The sequence below is a fragment of the Amblyraja radiata genome, chromosome 33, assembly GCF_010909765.2.
Source record: "Amblyraja radiata isolate CabotCenter1 chromosome 33, sAmbRad1.1.pri, whole genome shotgun sequence".
Lineage (NCBI taxonomy): Eukaryota > Metazoa > Chordata > Chondrichthyes > Rajiformes > Rajidae > Amblyraja > Amblyraja radiata.
Window position 1 is genome coordinate 5,444,700 of NC_045988.1, and position 24,005 is coordinate 5,468,704.

At 41.1% G+C, this 24,005-nt stretch overlaps 1 protein-coding gene across 2 annotated transcripts in view; it reads right to left on the reverse strand.

Annotated features, from left to right (window-relative positions):
* Positions 1 to 24,005, reverse strand: part of ncapd3 (non-SMC condensin II complex subunit D3) — a 54,244-nt gene that overhangs the window by 21,129 nt on the left and 9,110 nt on the right. For both annotated transcript variants that reach the window (XM_033049865.1, XM_033049866.1), the window contains 16 exons: positions 22,673 to 22,745; positions 19,569 to 19,694; positions 18,276 to 18,528; positions 16,651 to 16,728; positions 15,959 to 16,033; positions 14,881 to 14,954; positions 13,976 to 14,110; positions 11,985 to 12,205; positions 9,861 to 10,052; positions 9,258 to 9,352; positions 8,420 to 8,535; positions 7,441 to 7,548; positions 6,066 to 6,180; positions 4,457 to 4,552; positions 3,244 to 3,482; positions 1,843 to 1,922 (listed from right to left, as the gene is read on the reverse strand). In XM_033049865.1, the coding sequence (XP_032905756.1) occupies positions 1,843 to 1,922; positions 3,244 to 3,482; positions 4,457 to 4,552; positions 6,066 to 6,180; positions 7,441 to 7,548; positions 8,420 to 8,535; positions 9,258 to 9,352; positions 9,861 to 10,052; positions 11,985 to 12,205; positions 13,976 to 14,110; positions 14,881 to 14,954; positions 15,959 to 16,033; positions 16,651 to 16,728; positions 18,276 to 18,528; positions 19,569 to 19,694; positions 22,673 to 22,745 (2,076 nt within the window). The remainder of the gene's footprint in view (positions 1 to 1,842; positions 1,923 to 3,243; positions 3,483 to 4,456; positions 4,553 to 6,065; positions 6,181 to 7,440; positions 7,549 to 8,419; positions 8,536 to 9,257; positions 9,353 to 9,860; positions 10,053 to 11,984; positions 12,206 to 13,975; positions 14,111 to 14,880; positions 14,955 to 15,958; positions 16,034 to 16,650; positions 16,729 to 18,275; positions 18,529 to 19,568; positions 19,695 to 22,672; positions 22,746 to 24,005) is intronic.

The window sequence follows — 24,005 nt, forward strand, 5'->3', positions numbered from 1 at the left end:
AATTAACAAACATTGATTTATTAGCAAACTTCTTGTTATTACTTTAACTTAAAGATGAAACTCAACTTATATACATAAGACGGATGAACGTGTTAAGATCAACGATACATAGAAATAAACTTTATAGCTGAGCTTGTGAAATATTGAAGAGTCTGTTTAGAGTGCTTTGTCAAGGAAATTAATGAAAACAAATAATATAGAGTAATTATAGCTGAACATCTATAGTGTCCACTCTATCAGAGATCATGTCTGAGGATCACTGCTTGCCCCAAGGTTGCAGCAAATACACACCAGTTTGGATGAGAAAAATCAGAGAAGGTGCAGATTTATTTCTATTTAACCAACAATTTGCCTGCATTCAGATGAAGAACGTTCAATTTTACATTTTTTTTTTACTACTTACCACTAATTTGACCCTAATTGGAGGTATACTTAACATGCTCTGTCATTTTACTGACACTGTCAGCTTTTCTCTTCAAATTTTTTAATATCCTCTCATCCGAACCCGTCCACAACACACCCTAATCAACTATTTAATTTTAAAGCCTTTTCTTCAGCCTGGGCCAACAATGTGTCAAAGTGAAGTTCATCTTCAACGAAACAGCCTTCTCTTCCAAAAGAACCGGCGTCAGTGCCCCTTGAATTTATGACCATTCCTCACACACCAATCCTTGACCAGTGTTTCATCAATATGCATCCAATATCTTGGCCAATGATAAAATAATATTACAACTTTGTGGTGTGTTTATTGTGTGCTGATGATGGTGGCACCTCCAAACTCAGGACAACTTCTTCCACTCTGCTCTAAGGCTTGTGAACTGTCTTTCCGTAAGCCAGGGTACTGTTGCATTCACCTCTACCCCATTATAAACATTGGACTTTCTCTAAGGAACTGATGTGCTACAGTGCTGAGAACTCATTCTGCATTTTCCCCTTTGCTCCATCTCTTCCTGCTTGGGCCTGAACTGATTGTACCATCTGTTTCAATAGCATGCAAAACAAACCTTTTTCACTGTACATCGGTACATGTGGCCATAATAAACCTGAACCTAAGCACGGTTTCTGCGGCAATACCCATTGCCAACAGTTAAAGGTCAGAGTGTCATGCTTGAAATGTCAAATGGTTCCTTATCTGGCAAACAGAGCCACAACATTGTGCTTTCATTCAAATATCAAACATCTGCTGGCTGTTTGTCCAGCAGACAAACAATGTGTGAGAGAGAGAGAGCCCTTGCAGGGGGCTGCTCCAACATCACCAAACACAATGCAGCAAGTGCAATGTGTTTGACAATGTAGCAGAGCGGGTATTGTCAACAGAAAGCAGGCCCCGAAAGCAGGTCTCAGTGAGGGATATAGCACTCCTATGCAAACAAATGGAAATAAGAAAGCCCTGCTTTGTGCAAGGGAGGTGGGGACCTTGCAGACTCCCCGAGAAGGGTCTGGGACAGAGTGGTAATGTAGCCATTAGTACATTTTCCAAACCCCTGAATTTTAGTTTAGAGATACAGCATGGAAACAGGCCCTTCAGCCCAATGAGTCCGCACTGACCAGCAATCACCCTTACACTTATTCTATCCTACATGCTAGAGACAATTTTCACAGGCCAATTATCCTACACATCTTTGGAATGTGGGAGGAAACCAGAGCACCTGCAGAAAACCCACACGGTCATAAGGAGAATGTGCAGACTCCGTACAGACAGCACCCGTAGCGAGGATCGTGTTCAAACTCAGTCATAAACAGTTAAGTCGCCACAAACCCTTTTGGGATTTTACCCATTGTGTGTCCATTATCAAGGAATAGAAAACTTTAGTTGACATTTGTTCACTTAAAGCCATTTACCTCCGTATACTTTCATCTGAATCCACCAAAACGCTTACAAATCTGAAGAAGAGGGAACCTTTCCATTTTATATATTCATCCTGTAAAGAAAAAAGAAAAATCAATCCCATGAAAATGATGAAAGCTCGTGGATCTGAAATGACAATTGCCTCCAAAAGTGTTGTTTGACCTAAATATTCCCTGTATTGTATTCCTTGAAACTGACTATATGCTAGTACGATAAATGAGTGAAAATTTAGTTTATTTCCCATGAGACAAATTTTTCTATGGTTCTGCTCAATGAGCAGAATTTTAGTGAACAAGGTGCTTAGCTCCCATTAGCTGTAGATCTTGAGAGGGATGTGGCTGGCTGCAGCATCCATCAGCCTGGAGACTGTCACACCAGTTGGCCTTAATCCCATAAATAAACAAATAGTTTGACAAAAAGCCAGAGCCATAGGAAACAAAGATGGAAAATAGTAGATCAACAACACTGGCGCACCAGCAGAGTTGCTGCCCTACAGCACCAGACCCAGGTTCAATCCTGACTACGGGTGTTGTCTGTATGAAGTTTGTACGATCTCCCCGTGACCTGCGTGGGCTTTTTCCATGATCTCCGGTTTCCTCCCACACTCCAAAGACGTACAGGTTTGTCGGTTAATTGGCTTTATATAATTGTAAATGGGCCCTAGTGTGTGTAGGACAGTGCAAGTGTGCGGGGATCGCTGGTCGGCATGGACTTGGTGGGAAGGGCCTGTTTCCGCGGTGTATTTCTAAACTAAACAACAACAAAAAAACACGGATATCTTTACAAGCAAAAGAGTACTTTGTCACAGAAAACATTCGTAAAACTTGATCCCTCTAAAGGACCTTATTTTCAAGGCCATAACACCCAACTACACGATAAATGGCACATGTGTATAGCATCGCTATTAAGTTAGAAGTTAACAAAATAAAATATTTGAAAAGGATGATAAAAAAAAAAAATAGCAGTATCAAAAATAGTCAATATATTTAGCAGTGCATTTCTCTTAGATTGTATACTCATAGGAATCCGTTTTCACAAGTACAAACTAAGTAAATTCTGTTCATCAAAGTAATGCATCTAGAAAAAAAATTGCATTTCAGATTAATAATAAGAGTACAGGTTAGAACGGATGTCAGGGGTTATGGGGAGCAGGCAGGAAAATGGGGTTGAGAGGGAAAGATAGATCAGCTATGATTGAATTGTGGAGTAGATTTGATAGGCCAATTTTGGTCTTAAAACCTATGAGTGTGTGAAGAGTAACTACTTAAGAGAGATATTACTGAGCGTAAGTCTTGAACCAACTCAAGATTATGTATCTGGAACAGAGATGCTAAAATACAATACATAGCCATTTATTTGATCTCAAACATTAAGGAAGCTTGCCCCTCGTTTACCTTGAGTAGGTTTGTCAGCATAACCATGGTCTGTTTACGGATAAAGGGGTCACTGTCTTTTAAACACACAGCGACATTAGGAATGTACCGAACCACCATGGTAGTGTATCGCATGCAGAGGTCGCATATGATGATGATGACATTATTGCGAACTGCAACATCTTTGCACACCTCCAACTCGCGTGCAAGAGCAGCAATGCATTTCTTAGCTAGATCTTCATGCTGCAGGCACAACTTTCCTGGAGATTAGAAAATGAAATAAAGCGGGGCATCAGCACAAAATGATGTATTGCTCAGACTTAAATTTAATGTGAGCAAGGAGTTAATGTGCGGGAGTAACTCAGCAGGTCAGGCAGCATCTCTGTATAACATGGTTAAGGACACTTCTTCAGTGTACATAAAAGATTTGGAACTTGATTAACGTTCTTTAACCTCCCGTCCATGGAGGGGATCTATCACAGTCGCTGCCTCAAAAAGGCTGGCAGTATCATCAAGGACCCACACCATCCGGGCCATACACTCATCTCCCCACTACCTTCAGGTTCAGGAATAGCTTCTTCCACACAGCCATCAGGCTATTAAACTCGGCTCGGACAAAATTCTGAACATTAATAGCCAATAATCTGTTTATTTGCATTTTATCAGTTTAATTACTCATGTGTGTATATATTTATACAATGGTATATGGACACACTGATCTGTTCAGTATTTGTGCCTACTGTGTTCTGGTGTGCTAAAGCAAAGCAAGAATGTCATTGTCCTATCAGGGACACATGACAATAAACTCTCTTGAACTCTTAACTCTTGCTTGGATTTCCAGCATTTAATGCAAGATATGAAGAAGAGTCTCGACCCGAAACGTCACCCATTCCTTCTCTCCAGAGATGCTGCCTATCCCGCTAAGTTACTCCAGCTTTTTGTGTCTATCTTCGGTGTAAACCAGCATCTGCAGTTCCTTCTTACACATTTAATGCAAGAAAACTGGTAATGTGAAGAACCACGATGTGGTGTGATTTTGTTTGACCTTTCACTATCTGGCCTTGTCTGGATTGTTAATAAGATTATATTTTGCCTTTCACATCTCAGATCAGAGAGAATGATAATAAACTAAACATTGCCACTCCTGATGACTATCCAGTTCTCTTGTGAGAAATGCCCATGCAGGGAACAAGTACACAAAATGGTGGAGACACATGAGCAGCAATGGACTTACCGAGAGTAAAAAAGGCATGTGCTCGGACAACCGAAGATACGGCAGCAGATCCTGAAAACTCGGTAAGGGGCTGTGAAGCCGGGAGATCACTGCTATCTGAAACAATAACCGACAAGTGAAATACTTGAGCTCAAAGAACAAATATTTAAATAACATAACACATCAAATAGAAAGACTCTTTCAGATAATAATTTTTCTTACATTAATGTAAAAATATTTTCAACTCCAGGAACGAAAAGGGTTCGACTGTAATTACATTTTTTTAATTAAAAGACCAGACAACTAGCATTGTTAAAATATGTTGTTTACTCCCTGTTTATTAAATAACTCTTACTTACTTGCAAATTAAAATGAAAGCAAAGAGAACCAATTGACTTATCCAACAACTAATATTCTCAAGTTAAACAGAGGTTTAGTTTTATGTTTTTAACATGAATCAATTACTTTTAAAACCATATATTTCACTAATACATTCATGGGTGTGGGTGTCGGGGGTTATGGGGAGAAGGGAGGAGAATGGGGTTGAGTGAGAAAGATACGATTGAACGGCGGAGTAGATTTGATCGGCCGAATGGCCTAATTCTGTTCTTAGGACTTACGAACATTCCCTGGACATGATGGCCTGCAACCCTCTTGCTTTTTAAAAGAAAAGACCAGAACACTGGGATGCATTTTACCTCAGCTGGGTAATTAACTCACTTTTAAAGCTGCTGTCTATTACATCCACATTCCTCCTGCAATATTTTGACCAGAACCGTAGACAAAACTCTAAGGGGGTTTAATCAATGTTGTATACAGCTGCAACATGATGTCCTAACTCTTGTGCTCAGTGGCTTGGCCTATGAAGGCAAACATACCAACAAATTGTTCCCTATCCATCTACATTATTACTTTCAGGCAACTATGGATTTGCACCCCAAGGTCTTTCTCCACTCCCAAGGGTCCTGCCAGTTACTCTCTATGTCCAGCCAAAATTTGAGTTCACAAAGTAAAATACCGTACACATATTTAGTCGGGCAATGCACTTATCCATACATAGTTGCCATCCCAACACAGTCTCCATTAAGAAGCTCTTTGGAGAAAGATTATTGACTTGAGATATTAATGGTTTCTCTCATCACAGAAGCAACCCAATGAGCATTTCTGAAATTTATTTTCATATTTTATCCCCAGCAACAGCAGTTGTTTTAGCTTTGATTACACACCCTTCCTCTTGTTAAAAATATAGGCATAAAATGCTGGAGCAACTCAGCGGATCAGGCAGCATCTCTGGAGAAAAGGAATAGGTGACGTTTCGGGTTGGAAGCTTTCTTTACTCAAGTCTGAAAAAGGAATCCGACCCAAAACGTCACCTATTCCTTTTCCCCCAGAGATGCTGCCTGAACCCGCTGAATTACTCCAGCACTTGGTGTCTGTCTTCAGTATAAACCAGCAACTGCATCTCCTTCCTACACACTTCCCCTTGGTAACTTGTTTACATTCATACATTCTAATGAATGATTCATTAAACCTTGCAATAGCTGAAAGACATTAAATTAATTTATCATCAGCGTGTGGTTTATACCAATTATTCAGCATTACCAAATTTCTAGCACTAATTAGTTCTCACCAAGACTCAGACCGAGAGGGCCAGCAAGGAATGACTGGACCAGCAGGAAGATCCGCTTATCAACTTTCCTGGGGCACAGCTGTGCTGCCTCACCAAGAGTGAAAAGGTGCTTCACCTAAGGAAATACAAAATGTTGCATTTGAACACAGCAAATCCCATTACCTTCAATGTAGGTCTCCCACAGAATCCAAAGTGGCACTTGGCTTAGTGGTAAAGTAGCTGCCTTACAGCGCCAGAGATCCTGGTTCCACCCCGACTACGGGCGCTTGTCTGTATAGAGTTTGTACGTTCTCCCTCTGACTTTGTGGGTTTTCTCTGAGATCTTTGATTTCCTCCCATACTCCAAAGACCTACATGCTTGTGGTTAATTGGCTTGCTATAAATGTAAATTGTCCCTGGCGTGTGCAGGAAAGTGTTAATGTCTGGGGGTCGCTGGTCGGCGTGGGCTTGTTGGGCTGAAGGGCCTGTTTCCGCGCTCTATCTTGAAAATAAACTAAACTCGAGAGGACAGTAAAGCGAATTACACAACATGTTTTCTGAGAACCACCCTGTACCCACTGGCTATAGTAATGAAATAAATATAGTTAGCCTAATGCAACAGGGTTCACCAGTTCAGAGGGGGTCGGTGCCTGACACAGTGTGTGCGCAAGCAGATGGCAGGGAAAAACAAAGAGCGGCTGGCGCAAGGGAGAGGTTCGACAACAAATTGAGAGCGGTGAGGGAAGGTGCTGGGGGGAAGGACGGGGACAATGAGTAGCCAGGGTTCAAAGGGACGGGGGACAGGACAAAGAGTACAAAGGAGTGACTAGTGAAGATAGGGGGAGTGAAGACTCACTCTAAGTGAAAAGAGCCTTACACACAAACAGCACTTAAGGAATGTTGACATACTTTGTGGCAAGTTACATTATCCACAAACGGTAGCTACCACAGTGAAATAATCTCATATTCCTGCTCCAGCCCTTCCTGAGTGACAGGTTAATTATTGCACAACTTTGATGTTGGTCTGGTTGTACATTTATTTTTATAGCATTAAAGGAAGTGGCGCTGCGGTAGAGCTGCTGACTTACAGCGCCAGAGACACGGATTCCATCCCGACTACAGGCACTTGTCTGTATGGAGTTTGTACGTTCTCCCCGTGACCTGCGTGGTTTTCTAGAGATCTTCGGCTTTCTCCACACTCCAAAGACGTACAAGTTTGTAGGTTAATTGTCTTGGTATAAATGTAAAATTGTCCCTAGTGTGTGTAGGGTAGTGATAATGTGCGAGGATTACTGGTCGTTGTGGACTCGTTGGCTAAGGATCCGTTTCTTAATAAAGGTTCTAAAACGCAGAGTACACTTAAGAAATCTAGAATTAATTAGTTCTAAAATCTTACCAACATACTCTCATCCGCATGCTGAGTTCCTCCATCGCTAAAAACAATATTAGAGATGTACGATTCGCAAATCAAGATCAGCTCACCGCACACCTGATCCAGCAGGACCTAATGTGGAAAGAGTGCAACACTCACTGCTACAACACCATTTAGTTTAAACAATAAAATCACCTCCACATGCTCAAAGGGGGCAGAGAAGATTTACGAGGATGTTGCCAGGACTCGAGGGCTTGAGCTACAGGGAGAGGTTGAGCAGACTGGGACTTTATTCCTTTATTCCTCAGATCGCAGGCGGATGAAGGGGTGATCTTATAGTGTATAAAATCACGAGGAATAGAACAGGTAAATGCAGAGTCTTTTGCCCAGAGTAGGGGATCCTGAGCTAGCCAACTGGATGCAAAATTGGCTGGTTGGAAGGAGACAGAGGGTGCTAATGGATGTTATTCAGACTGGAGGCCAGTGACCAAGTGGTGCACCACAGGAACCAGTGCTGGGTCCACTGTTGCTGGTCATCTTTATTAATAACTGGAACAAGAATGTTGTTGCTATGGTTTGCACAGTTGCAGATGACACCAAAGTTGTTGGCTGAGTGGTCAGTAAAGAAGGTTGTCCAAGAAATATAAACGGGATCTACATAAACAAGGGAAGTGAGCCAAGGAATGACAGACGACATTTAAAATCAGATATGTATGAGGTGTTCACCTTGCTCCCTGATAAGTATACCCAAGACAAGACTTAGTCTGCAAATGGTTGCCCTGGAGAATGTTGTAGAATAGAGAGACCAATGGGCACAAATAAATAGCTCCCTGGAAGTGAAGATACAGGAGGACAGGGTTGTAAAGAACGCATTTCGCACACTTGCCTTCATCGGTCAGGGCAGCTAGAATTAAAATGAACGGTGGGACAAGATTGGCTCCTGCTTCTATGTTCCAGTTTTCTATGCTTAACACAGTATCAACTTCAGTTGATCCTAACTCACCTGCGTCTCTTCTGGAGTCTTACAATGAGCGTGACAGAGCTTGTACAAGGTCTCAACTGCCTGGCTGACTATTTCTGGAGTAGAGCAAAACGCACTTATCAAATTCTTGACTTCGTCTGTAATAAAAGAGCACATTTGACAAATTATGAATAATAGGGTGATCTTAACAGAAACTACCAACAATGATAACCATGGTGCAAGAACAATACAACGCAAATTTGGTTTCGAATCTTGGAATGGAATGCGACACTTTAGCCCACTATTACTAAGCAATTTAAGACCAGTTGATTTAGGGTTTCTCTCCGCTGGATCTATGAGGAACCAGAATGGAGTGGAAGTTACTCCCATAACTGCCAGTGCTTGTAATGAACATCACAGTGATAGGAGATAATATTCCTTTGCAATCGACTTCCGAATAAGGATTGTGTAGGAAGGAACTGCAGATAGATGCTGCTTTAAACCTAAGACACAAAATGTTGGAGTAACTCAGCAGGTCAGACGGTCTGGAGAAAAGTGACGTTTCAGGTTTGAAGAAGTGCCTCGACCCGAAACGACATCAATTCCTTTTCTCCAGAGATGCTGTCTGACCCGCTGAGTTACTCCAGCATTTTGAGTCTACCCTAATAAAGATTGCTTTGTCTACCCTAGGTCCCCGACCAATCCTTCAGCACTAGTTCAGAAAAGAACCTTTGTGGGTATGGATAAGTTGGATCAAATTATCTGTTTCCATGTCATTGTTGATATCCAGTGATTGAAGTCTGCCAAAGATGCAATACTACCTATAATTCATTATGTTTAGCGAGTTGCCAAAGAAATCTGTATCACTGTTTTCACTCACCTATCAACTTAGCTCTGGTTTCCTCCAACAAGTGATGAGCAATGTTGCCCATGACACTCAAGATGTGGGTTGTTCTGTTATCTATATTTTTAGACCTACAAATAATGGAAAAGAATAGCAGGTCAACGAATGCAAACTTTTTCTGCCCTGATACGATGAGACTTAATTAAAATTAAAAAGACAATTTAAAAATTCATTTAAGATAGCAATTCACTAATAAAACAAAATGATCCCACCTTCTCATCCACTTCCTACTCACCCGGAACAACTTTACAGAGGCCAATTAACCTAACCTAGGGTGGACAAACCCGCATGTCGTTGGGATATGGGAGGAAAATGGAAACCCATGCAGTCACAAGGAGAACGTGCAAATTCCACACAGACAGCCCACGAGGACAGGATTGAACCCGGGTCTCTGGTGCCTGAGGCAGCTACTCTACTATGCCACCCTGTTTCTGATCACATGGTGGCATAAAGGACTCAAAATATCTAGATATATGTTCTCGCCCTAAAACAGTCGGAAACATTTGAATAACAGGAAGGTTTCTGAAAAATATTAGAATGTTATACTTTACAATTAATTCTATACAAAACTTTACAAACCTGTAAAGGTCATCCCAAGAGCCTATAATCTTGGTATAGTTCAACTTTGGGAAGGATCCTGCAATTTTTGAAAGCAACATCCAGGCAGCAGCTGCATGATCAGTGTCAGTGTGAGTGATAAGGTCTTTTATAAAAGTTGAACTGAACTTATCTTGTTGGGACCACAGAAGGAAAGCTTTGGCCAGGTAACGACTGTGGAAGGAGAAAAACAACATTTTGTTTGGTGTTTTAAAACAGAGAAATAATAGATGTTAAATAAGATGACCAATGGGGAAAATCCTGAAAAACTCCAAAAATGAGATAAAACTCTACATTATTTTGTATAAAATGTTAATCTTTTTCTCTGATGCCTCGTAATCTCTCCTCGTGACAGAGGTCAGAATAGAGCACCTGTTCATTGAGCAATGCTCAAAATTACAAAAGGACAGGACAAGCTAGATGCAGGAAAAATGTTCCCAATGTGGGGCGAGTCCAGAACCAGGGCCCACACTTAGAATAAAGGGGAAGCCATTTAAGACTGAGGTGAGAAAAAACTTTTTCACCCAGAGAGTTGTGAATTTGTGGAATTCCCTGCCACAGAGGGCAGTGGAGGCCAAGTCACTGGATGGATTTAAGAGAGAGTTAGATAGAGCTCTAGGGGCTAGTGGGATCAAGGGATATGGGGAGAAGGCAGGCACGGGTTATTGATTGGGGACGATCAGCCATTATCACAATGAATGGCGGTGTTGGCTCGAAGGGCCGAATGGCCTCCTCCTGCACCTATTTTCTATATTTCTATGTAACATCTTAGACAAATGATATGGCTTATCCAATGGAATAAACTGGTTGCAATTAGGGACAATGCCATTGATTTACTTAATGACTCAATTACTCAAGAGTAGAGAAAGTGCTTTCGGATTATTTGAGAACTTGGTATCAATGGGCTGGAGCACACAGAAGCCCCGTGAATTTTATTTATTGAATTATTTTTAGTTATCTATTGAGCACTGCTGCAGGTAAGAATTTTATTGTGCCGTTTTGATACTCATGATAAATAAACACTCCTGACAGCAGCATATCTATCCATCCAACTAGTCAAGCATAGAAACGTTTGCAGGCCCCTATCACCCAATCTTTCAAAATTACAGTAGATAAAAGGGGAAATAAATTTTGTGGGGTGGAATGGAGAAAGTGTGTGAAGATCCAGTATTATTGCAATGTCAGATAAATCTTTTGAAAACCACAAAGTAGATCTACTAGAAGGTAAAATAGGACAGAGGCAGTGAATCAGGCACAGGGCATTTTGCATTAGAAATATCTAACATACAATGCACCTTTTCAGCTTCACTGATTTCAACAGAACTTTTTTAGTACCATGATAGATGCAGATTCTTGAACATTCCCGACCTGATTCTTATGTTACAGTCTCCAATTGCTTGGAGATGCTCGAATGCACATTAAAAAATTCTTAAAATAGCACTGTCATTTTCAACAATAGGATCTCAGCTCTGAAACAACAGAATAACAGACGCTACATTTTCCTCTAATCGTCTAAACAGTCTAATTTTCTATCCTATGAAATAAAAAATAAAATTACCGTTACTCTGCAACATTCAAATTATGAAGAGAAAAGGAGCTACATTCCATGTTACAATCAACTTCTAAAATTGCTTAATCTGTCGGGAGCTTGCCAATCTTTCATTAAATTCCCGCTATTCATTCATATCAAACCAAACAATAGCAGCTTTCAAAAAGGAAAATGTTGCAAGGTTTTGGGAATCAATGAATAGCTCTTTGAACAGCATTTTCAAATGCCAGAAAATGTATTATCAGTCACAAAGCTTCCTTCCATAGATAGACACAAAGTGCTGGAGTAACTCAGCAGGTCAGCAGCATCTCTGGAGAAAAATAGATGGGTGACACTTCGGGTGGAGACCCTTCTTCAGTCTGAACCTGTTGAGTTACTCCGGCACTTTGGGCCTATCTCTGCTATAAACCAGCATCTGCACTTCCTTTCTCCAAAGCTTCCTTCCATGCTGTGGCATCCAATGATTTTTCCTTTGCTATATAAGAAAATAAAAAATAAAAGGCAAATGAAATATCCTTTGCAAATTGAACATATAAAATACCACAAAACGTATTTACCAAAGCTCCTGATACTCAAATACAAGAAGTGCTAAGACATCCCAGGCCAGTCTTTGACGTTTGTCTTCGTCACTAAATTGCCTGTAATTCTTGATTTGCTGCATTACCACTTGATTCAGACACTCCAGTGCTTTTTCCTGGACCGTATTCTCAGGATCAATTACAACTGGGATGACTCCATTCATCCAAGCCTTCTGTAGCAATTCATTATTGGGTTGAGCCTAGAACATACAAATTGACCATTGAGTTTCAACCCTAAATTTTATAACTATGAACAATAAATTCCGAACCAGATGTAATTAAAGGCAATCTTGGCCTACAAAGTCCCACTCGCGTTTATTTTTGAGATACAGTATCTTTTTGTTTTTTTAGTTATGTTAAAGTGTGTTTTTTTGTGTTTTTATGTGGGGGAAGAGGGTACGGTGCGGGGGATACCGTCCTTCAGCCGCTTCCTGGTGAAGACGCGACTATTATTCGAGTCGCGTCCTCGCCACCCCCCCCCCCCCCCCCCCCCCCCCAGCGGCCTACCTACTGGATTGGCGCGGCCTTTCCTGCCGGGATCGACCAGAGCTCCAGCAGCGGCGGGACAGTGCTGTAACATCGCGGGGCTGGCGATGCCTTACCGGGGGTCGCCGTCTGGAGCCCGGAGTGCTGGACCTGCTGCACCGACATCATGGAACTGCGGTTTGCGGGCTCCCAACGCGGGCGGCGCTGATGGACAGCGCGGGGTCCTGTGACTCTGCCCGGCTCGGGAGCTCCGGACTCGGGAACTGCGGGAGGCGGCTGATCAGGAGGTCCGGGCCGCTGAGGAGGAGGATGTTCACCGTCGGGGTTCGGCGTCGGCGTTCCACCAGCCCGGCGTGAGGGCCTGAACATCGGGCCGCCCGGTGCGGCGACTGCGGGTGCTAGGAAGGCCTCGACCACGAGTGAACATCTGGGAAGATCGGAGGGGAGGCTGGCTGGACTATGGTGCCTTCCTCACCTTGGTGCCTCTGTGTTATGTTGTGTCGTGGACTTTCAGTGTTTGTGCTTTTTTTTAAAATCTATTTTATTTTTAATATGCTTCATTATTTATTATTATTTATTTATTTTTATGGTACTGCCTGTAAGGGAAATTCATTTTGTTGTCTCTAACTGAGACAATGACAATAAATTTGAATACAATACAATGAATACAATACAGCATGTAAACAGGCCCTTTGGCCCACCCCAACCATTTATCACCTGTGTACACTGTTTCCATGTTATTCTAATTTCTCATCCACTCCCTCCACATTTGGGGAAATTGTACAGAGGCCAATTGACCTACAAACCCGCACAACTTTGGTATGTGGGAACACCCAGCACTGTGGCACAGTGGTAGAGTTGCTGCCTTACAGCGCCAGAGACCCGGGTTCTATCCTGACTACGGGTGCTTGTCTATATGGAGTTTGTACGTTCTCCCTGTGACCCACGTGGGTTTTTTCCCCCGAGATCTTTGGTTTCCTCCCACACTCCAGACGTACAGATTTGTAGGTTAACTGGCATGGTGTAAGTGTAAAATTGTCCCAAGTGTGTGTAAGGTAGTGTTATGTGCGGGGATCGCTGGTCGGTGCGGACTCGGTGGGCCGAAGGACCCGTTTCCGCGCTCAATCTCTAAACTAAACCCAGAGGAAATCCACGCAGTCATAGGGAGAACATGCAAACTCCACTCAGACAGCACCGTGCTGCCCAGAACTACTTCTGAAATAGAAATCCAATGGTACCAACCACAAACTCAGTGAATATAGCATCACATATCCAATCTTCCCAATTGTGGAAATGCCTTGTTAGTCTGATAATTAATGGTATTTAATCAGTTTGAAAGAAGTGACACAGTTATGTGTAAAAAACTGCCTAAACTAACATTTTGTAGTTTCTCTCTCAACACAATCCTTTATTAGTTGCCCATGTATACTAACCAGAACCCACAGCTCACAATATTCAAACCATTTTATATAAGAAAAACATACCAACAGAAGATCGGTGATTAATTGCAATGTTTGCTTGCGAACAGATGGAGCAGGATCTCGACAACGATCTTGTAATACAGTCAGATCTTCTTGGGTGCAGAGGACTACATTCTGTCTCAAAATGCTTACAAGCACCTGCAAGATTATAACATGAATCATTTACCGATATGTCGAAACATTAAGAGTAGATTGAACATTAAACATACAGTTTACTGCGCGCAAATGTCTGAATGCAAGAAAATGTAAATGTAGCCATTTTATGTTAATTTTAGATAAATGCATACCCATGTATTAGATACAAAAATACAACATTGAAAGTATTTGCATTAAAAGAACACATGAATCAAAGGCAGGAAAGGGTTCAATTCTCCATTCCACCATTTGTGAAATGAGCCCCCCCCGCCCGCCCCCCCGGATAACCAGCTTCTGATAACCAGCTATGATAGCTGCAGTCTTATAGTGATCCATAAGGTGATGATGTCTAAGAGGACACCAAATGGTATTAGCCCTAAATGTCAAGGGGAGCTAACCACACCCCAAATGTCAACCATCCTCCTTGGACATTGGCTGGATCTGGTGGTTTTAAAGGAAGTGCCTGAAAAGATGGTGAAGCCTTTAGTTCAGGTTTATGGAAACTCTTAGTTCTGCGAATGGTACCAGTGGATAGGTAATGTGTACATGATGCCTTTGTTGCGAGATGGGAGACAAAATGCAAGAAACTCTAAGACAGCGAGCCGACCATCTGTTGTTAGGAAGATCCTGGAATCCAAGAGCAAAGTCTGGCCTATTCTCTGTTACCACATTCAACCAATAACTGGTCTCAGTTGGCTTTTCATTCGCTACCTAGACTGGAAGAGTCTCGATAAGAACAAATAATCAGTTCTATGACTGTACATTAACACTACCTGAATAGCTGATTTCCGTACGATGGTTCTTTCATCACCAGCCCTCACTCGTAACATTGACATAATTTCTGAAACTGTCCGAGAGAAAAGCAGCGTAGCTTCATTAAAGATGAATTAAGAACACTTTAAAAATTCTTTCTCACTGAAGACCGACTTAAATTTAATGAACAAATAGGGTACTTTATACACAAAAGCACTTGGTTAATAGTCACATCATTATTATGGTATTGTGAGCCAAGTAAAATAATCTCTTTGCTCTTTCCCCATAGAATAAATTGTAGGGTTATCTCAAGAAGCTATTCAGTTCCCTTTCAAACACCCAGTGTGATTCAGTGTCCACCATCCCTGCAGGCAGCATAATCCACATTGCATCCACTGAGTGAATCCGTTTATCAGGAGCATACAGACGTTCAATGTAAATGGCATTCCAGTGAAGGAATATAGCACCTCTGCACCAAACCACCACCTGCTCCTTCAAGCACTTTCCCCAACCTCCGTTTTTAACTCCCAATTATTTATTTTGCACATTAAACATTAAATTAGGCTCATGCTTTAAACTTAGCATAAGTTGCACTGGTTTAATCAGCACCAACTGAGGCTTTATCCAAATAATCTAGAAAGTTTAAAACATTTGAAAAGACAATCTAAAATGGCATAAATTGGGTGAAACATGTCAGTTTCTTGCACGGCTGTGATCTCTTACAGCTTTTACGCACAAACTCCATGAGTGTGATGGCTGCACATCTCACTTTGTTGCATGGTTTTGCACAGTAGTCCCATATCAAAAGATTTGCAAGAAATTAAATCTCCTGTCATGGGGAGATTAGAATGGCAGTCCCCCAATTGTTAACACAAACCACTGCTCCCTCTACTGAAGGACTTTGTGATCAGTATTTGCTCAGAGATAGGTCAGAGTTTACAGTGGGTAAAGTGACTGAAAAGATGGGTATTTGAGGCGATGGTGGGCACTCTTAGAACATGGGAAATGTTGAGTGCAACCCCCATTAAAATCATTATCAGCTACTTTAGCCCAAGACCTGCAGCACAATATATTTCATATATAGTTTTGTGTGCTCACCATTCTTCACCATCGATTCCCTTGGGTCCGTGACTTCAATAGTTTTTAATGCATCCCTGCTTTGGTTAGATGTGACTAAAAATGTCAAATATTTAAAACAAGGCAAATTGAATATTGTAGTAGAAATGTTATCCTACTCTAAATTTTAGAGTGATGCCGATTAAGTAACAAAAACAGCAAACAGCAGTTAAGTGGGCAATTCTTATATTTAGCTATGGTCAGTATAAATCATGCCCATAGTTCAAAAAGGCTTGGAGATGCTCCAAAGCCACATATGCATACATAAACTCAGTGGAATAACGTTTACGAAGTGGTAATTAAACCTGTAACATTATAACTCCCTCTTCATCACTCACATCACATATATCACTCACATCACATAAACACTATGAATTATTCTTGCCAGTACATCAATGCAAGACAATTCTAAGCATCAAGTCACAATTTGAATTATTCATTTTCTTGAATAACTAACCTACAATCCATTAGCTATATCTATAATAATCCAGACAAAAGATAAACACTAGCTTATGAGAGGTTTATGTTTAGTCTACAGATATAGTTCTTCATGAGATGATGATTAATTCTGTGCAATATTTAAACTGGAGAAAAGGTTTTGATGAGAGAGAACATTTTGCTCATCAGTTTTACAAGCACTGCAGAATAAATTTCATCAGTGTTATTGTGCTCACCAGTGGCTAATGAATAAAGATTTCCTGTGACTTCAGTGGATTCCAGTATACCCAAGGTCTTGTGTAGACTTTTTGTGGCTAAAAAAATTATCAAATGTATTAGCAGTTTAAGACTATTAACAATATCTTTACCTTTTTTTTTTGTTTTAAAGCATACAACACCATAGCAATCCAAGTGTCCATAGACCAAACAAGATGCAACTACTTTGTCTGCAGTCTCTCAACAAGTATTGCAGACTTTTAACATTCTGGGCAAATTTGGAAAATAAATGAGAAAGACATTGATTCATTTCTTTCTGTGTGGAAGTGTTTTGAGCATTATAAGTTGCAAAATGGGTCTCAAGTTCCCCACAAAGTGTTTTAGCTTGCAAGTGGAAGTCAGTTCAAATTACTATTTTAATCTTTGTTGGGAAAATTGCAATTTCACGACACCAGTGGGAAATCCAAAACACAGCCACAAGATCTACTATCAATGACGTTTCTGGACACCTCATCTCTTCCCCCTTGCAATAGGAAAGGTGAGTTGGTTGTCCTCCATTGTCTGCTGTTAGACGACAGACTATTGTCCATAGTTCTCCTCAAATACTAATTGTGTTTGTGGCCATACCAAAACATTTCAACATTATGTCATTGACAAAACGGATCATCTGATAATTACCGACAGCCCAGGATACATAAGTTGTGCTTTTGCCTGATAAAAAAAAGTAGGTGCATCCTCATTTGAGTGGAGCTTTAGGAGTGCAAATTAGAATTAGGTAAAAAGTGCAGAACATCCATGAAGTTGGGAGAAGAAGTGCAATGGTGACACATGAAAATAAAAATCATGTTAACTTAAAAAGTGCACAATTAGTAAGAATTTCTGAAAGGGAGCACAAGTTTCTTAAAATATGGAGGAACGGCTGAAACCTAGAGTTTGCACAATGTGAGAACTTCAGGACACTCATGGTGTAGGAAACCTTTAAATTGTTGGGGCATTGGGATCAAATTCAAGAGAGGCATTCTAGGACTTGATCGGTCTGGGCCCAATATTCCAGAAGGGAGCTTCACTTCGATAATTGGGGAAGATTTAAATCAAATTGGCTCAAATAGCCTTAACACTTCACATCCCAAAATGCAACACCTTACAATTATCTGTATTAAACTCCATTCACCATGCCTCAGCCCAGCTGATGAAGACCCTGCTGTAATTTCTGATAACTATTTTCACCATCTATAATACCGACCAGTCATTTGATCAAAATGTAGAAATCTGAGTTTATACATATCAATATTGTGCGTACTGTAAAATTAGAAACAGGTTTGTGCAGAGTAGGAATGTTCTGAAACCCATGGAGTCATAGAGTGATATAGTGTGGAAGCAGGCCCTTTGGCTCAACTTACCCACACCGGCCAACATGTCCCAGCTACACTAGTCCCACCTGCCAGCATTTGGCACATATCCCTCCAAACCTGTCCTATCCATGTGCCTGTCTAACTGCTTCTTAAATGTTGGGAGTCATTCCCCCAAACAAAATGGGAAATTTCATCCTCCTCTGGCAGCTACCTCCTCTGGCAGCTTGTTCCATACATCCACCGCCCTTTGTGTGAACACGTTAATCCCATGTTAGGATTATAGCTCTACTTACTTCCCAGCATTAGTTCCTGAACAGACTCAAAAGCCGATGCAATATTCAAGTCTAAACATTGGGCAAGACAAGAGAGTGCCCTGCTCCGGACTGTAGGGGCTTTATCGGAGCATCTATCCAAGATCACCACCTGGATCCAATACTTGTTATCGAGATACTTCTGATGCTCTGGTTGAAGTGAGGGGTCTTCTCCCCTATCAGGTAATTTCAGCAAAGCCATTATTACATCCAAAGCAAAATTTCTGTAAGAAATCTAAAAGCAAGAGAAACAAAGCACAGTACGTTACCTTTGTCATCTATTATGCAGGAGAGACTAAACGTTTAGAGCAACATAATTATAAAATTATAGCTGCTGCTTCAGATTCAGGAACACACAACTCGATCCTGATTTTGTGCGTTGTTGTGCTTTCCAGTCGGCGGAAAGACTATTACAGAAATTTCAGCGAGTGGTGGATGTAATGCAGTTCATCACACAGACCTGACTTCCCTCCTTTAACTCCATCTACATTTCATGCAAACCTTGGAAAAGCAGCCAATGTAATTAAAGACTTGTCCCACCCTGGACATTTCTTTTTCTCCCTGTTCTAGTCAGGCAGAAGGTACAGAAGCTTGTATGTGCATGCCACCAGATGCCAAAACGGATTCTTCTCTTCTGTTATCAGGCTTCTGAACAGTATTATCTAACCTGTTTGGACAGCATCCAAAACAAAGCTTTTCATTGTATCTCAGGCCAATTGACAATGATAAACCTAAAATATTGTAGAGAAAGGTGAAAGAAATGGGGAGGAGCAGATGGGAATACGAGAATGAAATGAGATTAGTGAGAGAATAGTTTAAATGATGCTATGGGGCCAGGAATTTGGTGGCATCCAGGCCGTTTCTGTGCAGTGATCATGACCTTATGATCTCTATAAAAGATAATGATAAAATGATGAAGTAAAAATAAGATCACATCATGGAATACTTGTAGTTTGAATTTAGTGAAAAGGATGGTAAAATATTGTCTGTCGACATAACATACAACAGGTTTATTGTGCAAAATAAAAATATTGGTGTAGATTTAATCTTCATAGCTGAAATAGTAAACGGGTGGCGCAGATTGCCAGCACTCATAGAAACCTAGTAAAACTAATAGAATAAAAATCAAAAGCTGGAGTAAATCAGCGGGACAGGCAGCATCACTGGAGAGAAGGAATAGGTGACCCTTCTTCAGACAAAATCAGTTTGGTTCTGAAAATCAGATGCACCCCTCTCCACTAATGAAGATAAACACACACTCATATCGTTTCTTACCTTGCTGTTTAGTGAATATTTATGGAACCAATCCAAGAAAGCAACATAATCCGCAGAAGAAAGTTTAGTTAGCAATTTCACCAGGGCTTGGGCACCATGCGTCCGAAATTCTGCTTTATCTGGCACCTGCAATATATATATATAAAACTGGTATCAAATACTATACAGGATAAACAGGAGAACATTCAGCCCTTTCACAGCTTGTTCTGTATCCCAATATCCCTCAATATTCACAACAAGCAAAAATCAAAATCTCAGACTTTAGCTTAGCTCAGTTTAGTGATACAGGCCCTTCGGCCCACCGAGCCTGTGCCGACTAGTGATCCCCGCACACCAACATCATCTTATTACACACACTATGGACAATTTACAATATTTACCAAGCCATTTAGCCTACACACCTGTACATCTTTGGATTGGGGGAGGAAACCGGAGCACCCAGAGAAAACCCAGGCAGGTCACAGGGAAAATGTACAAACTCTGTACAGAATTGAAAATATTAATTGAGTTAACATTTTTTGGTTTTGTTAAAGATTCCATACTTCCATCATACTTTGGATCTTCTCTGCAGAGCGATGTTATACTATGTCTCTTCACTCTAGACTGCTCCAACAGCGGAAACATATTCTCTACACACTCTATCGATAAACTCTTCCAAAGTCCAAATCCCCAAAAGTAAAACTCTCCTTATCGTACTATACTAGACTGTAAATATTATTTCTTCTGACAATCTGCAACATGGACCCTTGCAATCAATCAATACGGCACATCTTCCAAAGCTATATTTGAGCCAGTATACATCTTGTCTACTCCCATGGCTGGACATTTTGTGGACAACTTTGTCCATGTGAGCTCCAGAACATAGCCATAGCCTACCATCGCCATCCCACAAGGTGAAACAGTCTACAAGTAAACATTGTCACAGATTTTTTCCCCAGTTCCAATGCAAGTCATCAGCCAGAAAGAAGAAACAAACTATTGGAGGAACTCAATGAGTCAGGCAGCACCTTTGGAGGGAAATGGTCAGATGACATTTCAGGTCAAATCAGGTATTGTATGACCTGCTGAGTACCTTCAGCAGTTTGTTTTTTTTGCACTAGATTACAACATCTGCTATCTCATGTTAATACTGGTTCTCACTCCATCGTTCCTGCCAGATCAATGAGTACTTCCAGTATTTCCCATTCTTCCAGAGTTTTCAGCATCTATAACACCTAACCTGCCCTCCCAAACTCATACTGATCTTTAATGACATGAAGTTTTCATTTTTATCCAGAAGGAAGATTCATCTGTTTGGGTCTGAAGAAGGCTCCTCACCTGAAATGTCACCTATCCATTACTTCCACACATGGAGAACTTTGTGTTCTATGCAAGATTCCAGCACCTGCAGTTCCTTGTGTCCCCACCTGTTTATTATTCTCTGACAGGTATATCCTCTTAGGTCTGATGTCATCCCATTTTATCCTCTTTTTTGCACCTTTTCCATCTTTGTATTTTTTTTTACACAATGTAAACTTTTATAAACAAATTATATTTATGTCTGAAGAGTCTCGACCCGAAACGTCACCCATTCCTTTTCTCCAGAGATGCTGTCTGTCCCGCTGAGTTACTCCAGCTTTTTGTGTCTATCTTCGGTTTAAACCTGCATCTGCAGTTCCTTCCTACACTTTATGTAGCAAATTGGTATCTGCAAGACCAGAATCTACTGCACATCCCTAGGTGCCCTCAAGGTGGCGTTATCGTGCCACTTCCATGCACTCCTGCAGACCTTGTGATGAAGGCACTCCAATGCTCCCGTTTTAAGAGTTGCACAATTTAGACCTAACAATGGTGAATGAACAGTTATTGTTCGAGCTCAGTTATGAGCAAGTTGGATCATGTCTGGAAATGCTTTGGAAACATTGAAATTACACTTTTCCAAAGTTCAAAACATTATTTTGAATTTTGGACAGCATATAGGCATAACTGGTAGAGCAACTACCTCACAGCGTTTGAGACCCGGTTTTGACCCTGACCTCAGGTGCTGTCTGTGTGGAGTTTGCACGATTGCCTGCGACTGTAAATTTCTTCCGGGTGCTCCAGTTTCTTCCCACATCCCAAAACACCGGGGGCAGTATGTTTAAGAAGGAACTGCAGATGCTGGAAAATCGAAGGTACACAAAAACGCTGGAGAAACTCAGTGGGTGCAGCAGCATCTATGGAGCGAAGGAGATAGATGCTGCTGCACCCACTCTCCATTTCAAACTCCAAAACCATAACAAAAGCACATAAAAACAAAACATACTGGAGAAACTCAGGGGACATAAAGAAGAGCCTGTTTACATCTTCTTGAAGTCTTTGGTTACTCCCCCTATTATCAATCTGCTTCAAAGTTTTGAATCATCTACAACTTGGAAATAGTGCAGCTAAGCAAATGCCATTCATTCTATCCCTCTTCATTATTTCTAGATCTTTCCCACCACTGCTTAAAATGTCATTTTGGCATTTATCCAGAGATTTGTTTCATATAATGAACAATAGTGCAACATTTTTCCAGTCCTCAACCATCCTGGGTTCCTTGGTACTTAGAAATATAAGGAATTACCTTATTCAAGCTCAAGTTCATTGTCACATGCACCAATTAAGGTACGGTGATATTTGGGTTACCATACAGCCATACTAAGTGAAAAGCAACAATACACAGTCACATAAAATAAAATTTATCATAAAGATCCACCGCAGTGGAATTAACATTCCTCACTATGATGGAAGACAATAAACACAAGGTCCTGAGTGGGCTTGCCAGGGGAGACACTGCAATGCTTACACCAGCAGGAGAACTTCAAACAGTAAATTAACTACAAGACGAGGGGCTGAATTTTTACAACTGCAGTTCATAGAAGTCATTTCCTGCAGAGGGTGTTGAATCTCTGAAATCCCTTTGCCCTGGCAGGTGATGGAAGTGAATTACTTGAAAGAAACAAACCCACTGCTGGACCCCCTGCAATTTGCATACCGGGCCAATAGATCAGTGGATGACATTCCTTTCAGAGTTTCTTTTGTTTCCACAATCAACAGTCCAAAGATTGGTAACTATCAAATATGATTTGTAAGAATTTTCAAACCTTAGTGCAAATGTGTTGCAGCAATATTCGAAGAACGGGCAACGCAGGCTCCTTCACTTCATCCACAATGTAGCTACAAAAAAAAGTTTCACAATCATAACAAATTACAGCATTAGATTAATTAATTAGCCAATTACATTTTACTTCAGATACACAATATTCCTTACATTTGATATATAATTAGCATAGAAATCAAAATAATTGAAATCAATGATCAAAAATATTAATGACTACACGCAAGCTATTGCTTGCTTCACAGCTCCACACACCAGAAATCATTATAGTCCCCTGGTGTAATATGCAGTTTGCACATTCTCTTTGTGTCTGTGTGTATTTTTGTTACGTGCTCCAGTTTCATGCCACAGATGTACTGGTCGGTAGCTTTATTGTGTCCTGAGATTTGTTCCAATTGTAGGTAGGTGGCAGAAGGACAGAAGGGTTAGGGGGAAGGCTGGATGGGGATGCAAGGTGAAAAATGGGATTGTAGTAAGTGTTTGATGGACAGCACACACACAGTGGGCCAAATGATCTGATTACATGCCAGTTCTCCAAATTTATTGAGGTACTTCATATCAAGCCAATTAAAATAACTAGTTCCAGTCTTCTATCAAACTGATTTTCAGGAGAAGACCAAAGGGCTAGTGACAAGCTGTGATGGGAGCTATCTAAAGCATCATCATTGTGCTTCATGGGTCCAAAATACATTTACAACATGAATCTGGCTACTCCCTCTGACAGGATTTGTTACTCACTGTGTTCAACCTTAACAGCCGCTGATCTTATTTTTGGTGTTGGCCTTGCTCCTGTGCTCATGAATGAATGTCTCAGGTGAACCAGCACCATCTTAGAAACAGAAAATAGGTGCAGGAGTAGGCCATTCGGCCCTTCGAGCCTGCACCGCCATTCAATATGATCATGGCTGATCATCCAACTCAGTATCTTGTACCTGCCTTCTCTCCATACCCCCTGATCCCTTTAGCCACATCTAACTCCCTCTTAAATATAGCCAATGAACTGGCCTCAACTACCTTCTGTGGCAGAGAATTCCAGAGATTCACCACTCTCTGTGTGAAAAATGTTTTCCTCATCTTGTGTCATAGAATCATGTTTAGCCCGTGTTTGGTCCCTATTCCTCTAAGTATTTCCTATCCATATACCTGTCCAACTGTCTAGTATCTGCCTCCACTACCTTCTCTGGCAGCACATTCCATATACCCACCAGCCTCAGTGGAAAAAAGTTGCCCTTCAGGTTCCTATTAAATTTTTCCCCTCTCACCATAAACCTTCGTCATCTGGTTCTTGATTCCCCTACTCTGGGGAAAAAAACTGTGCA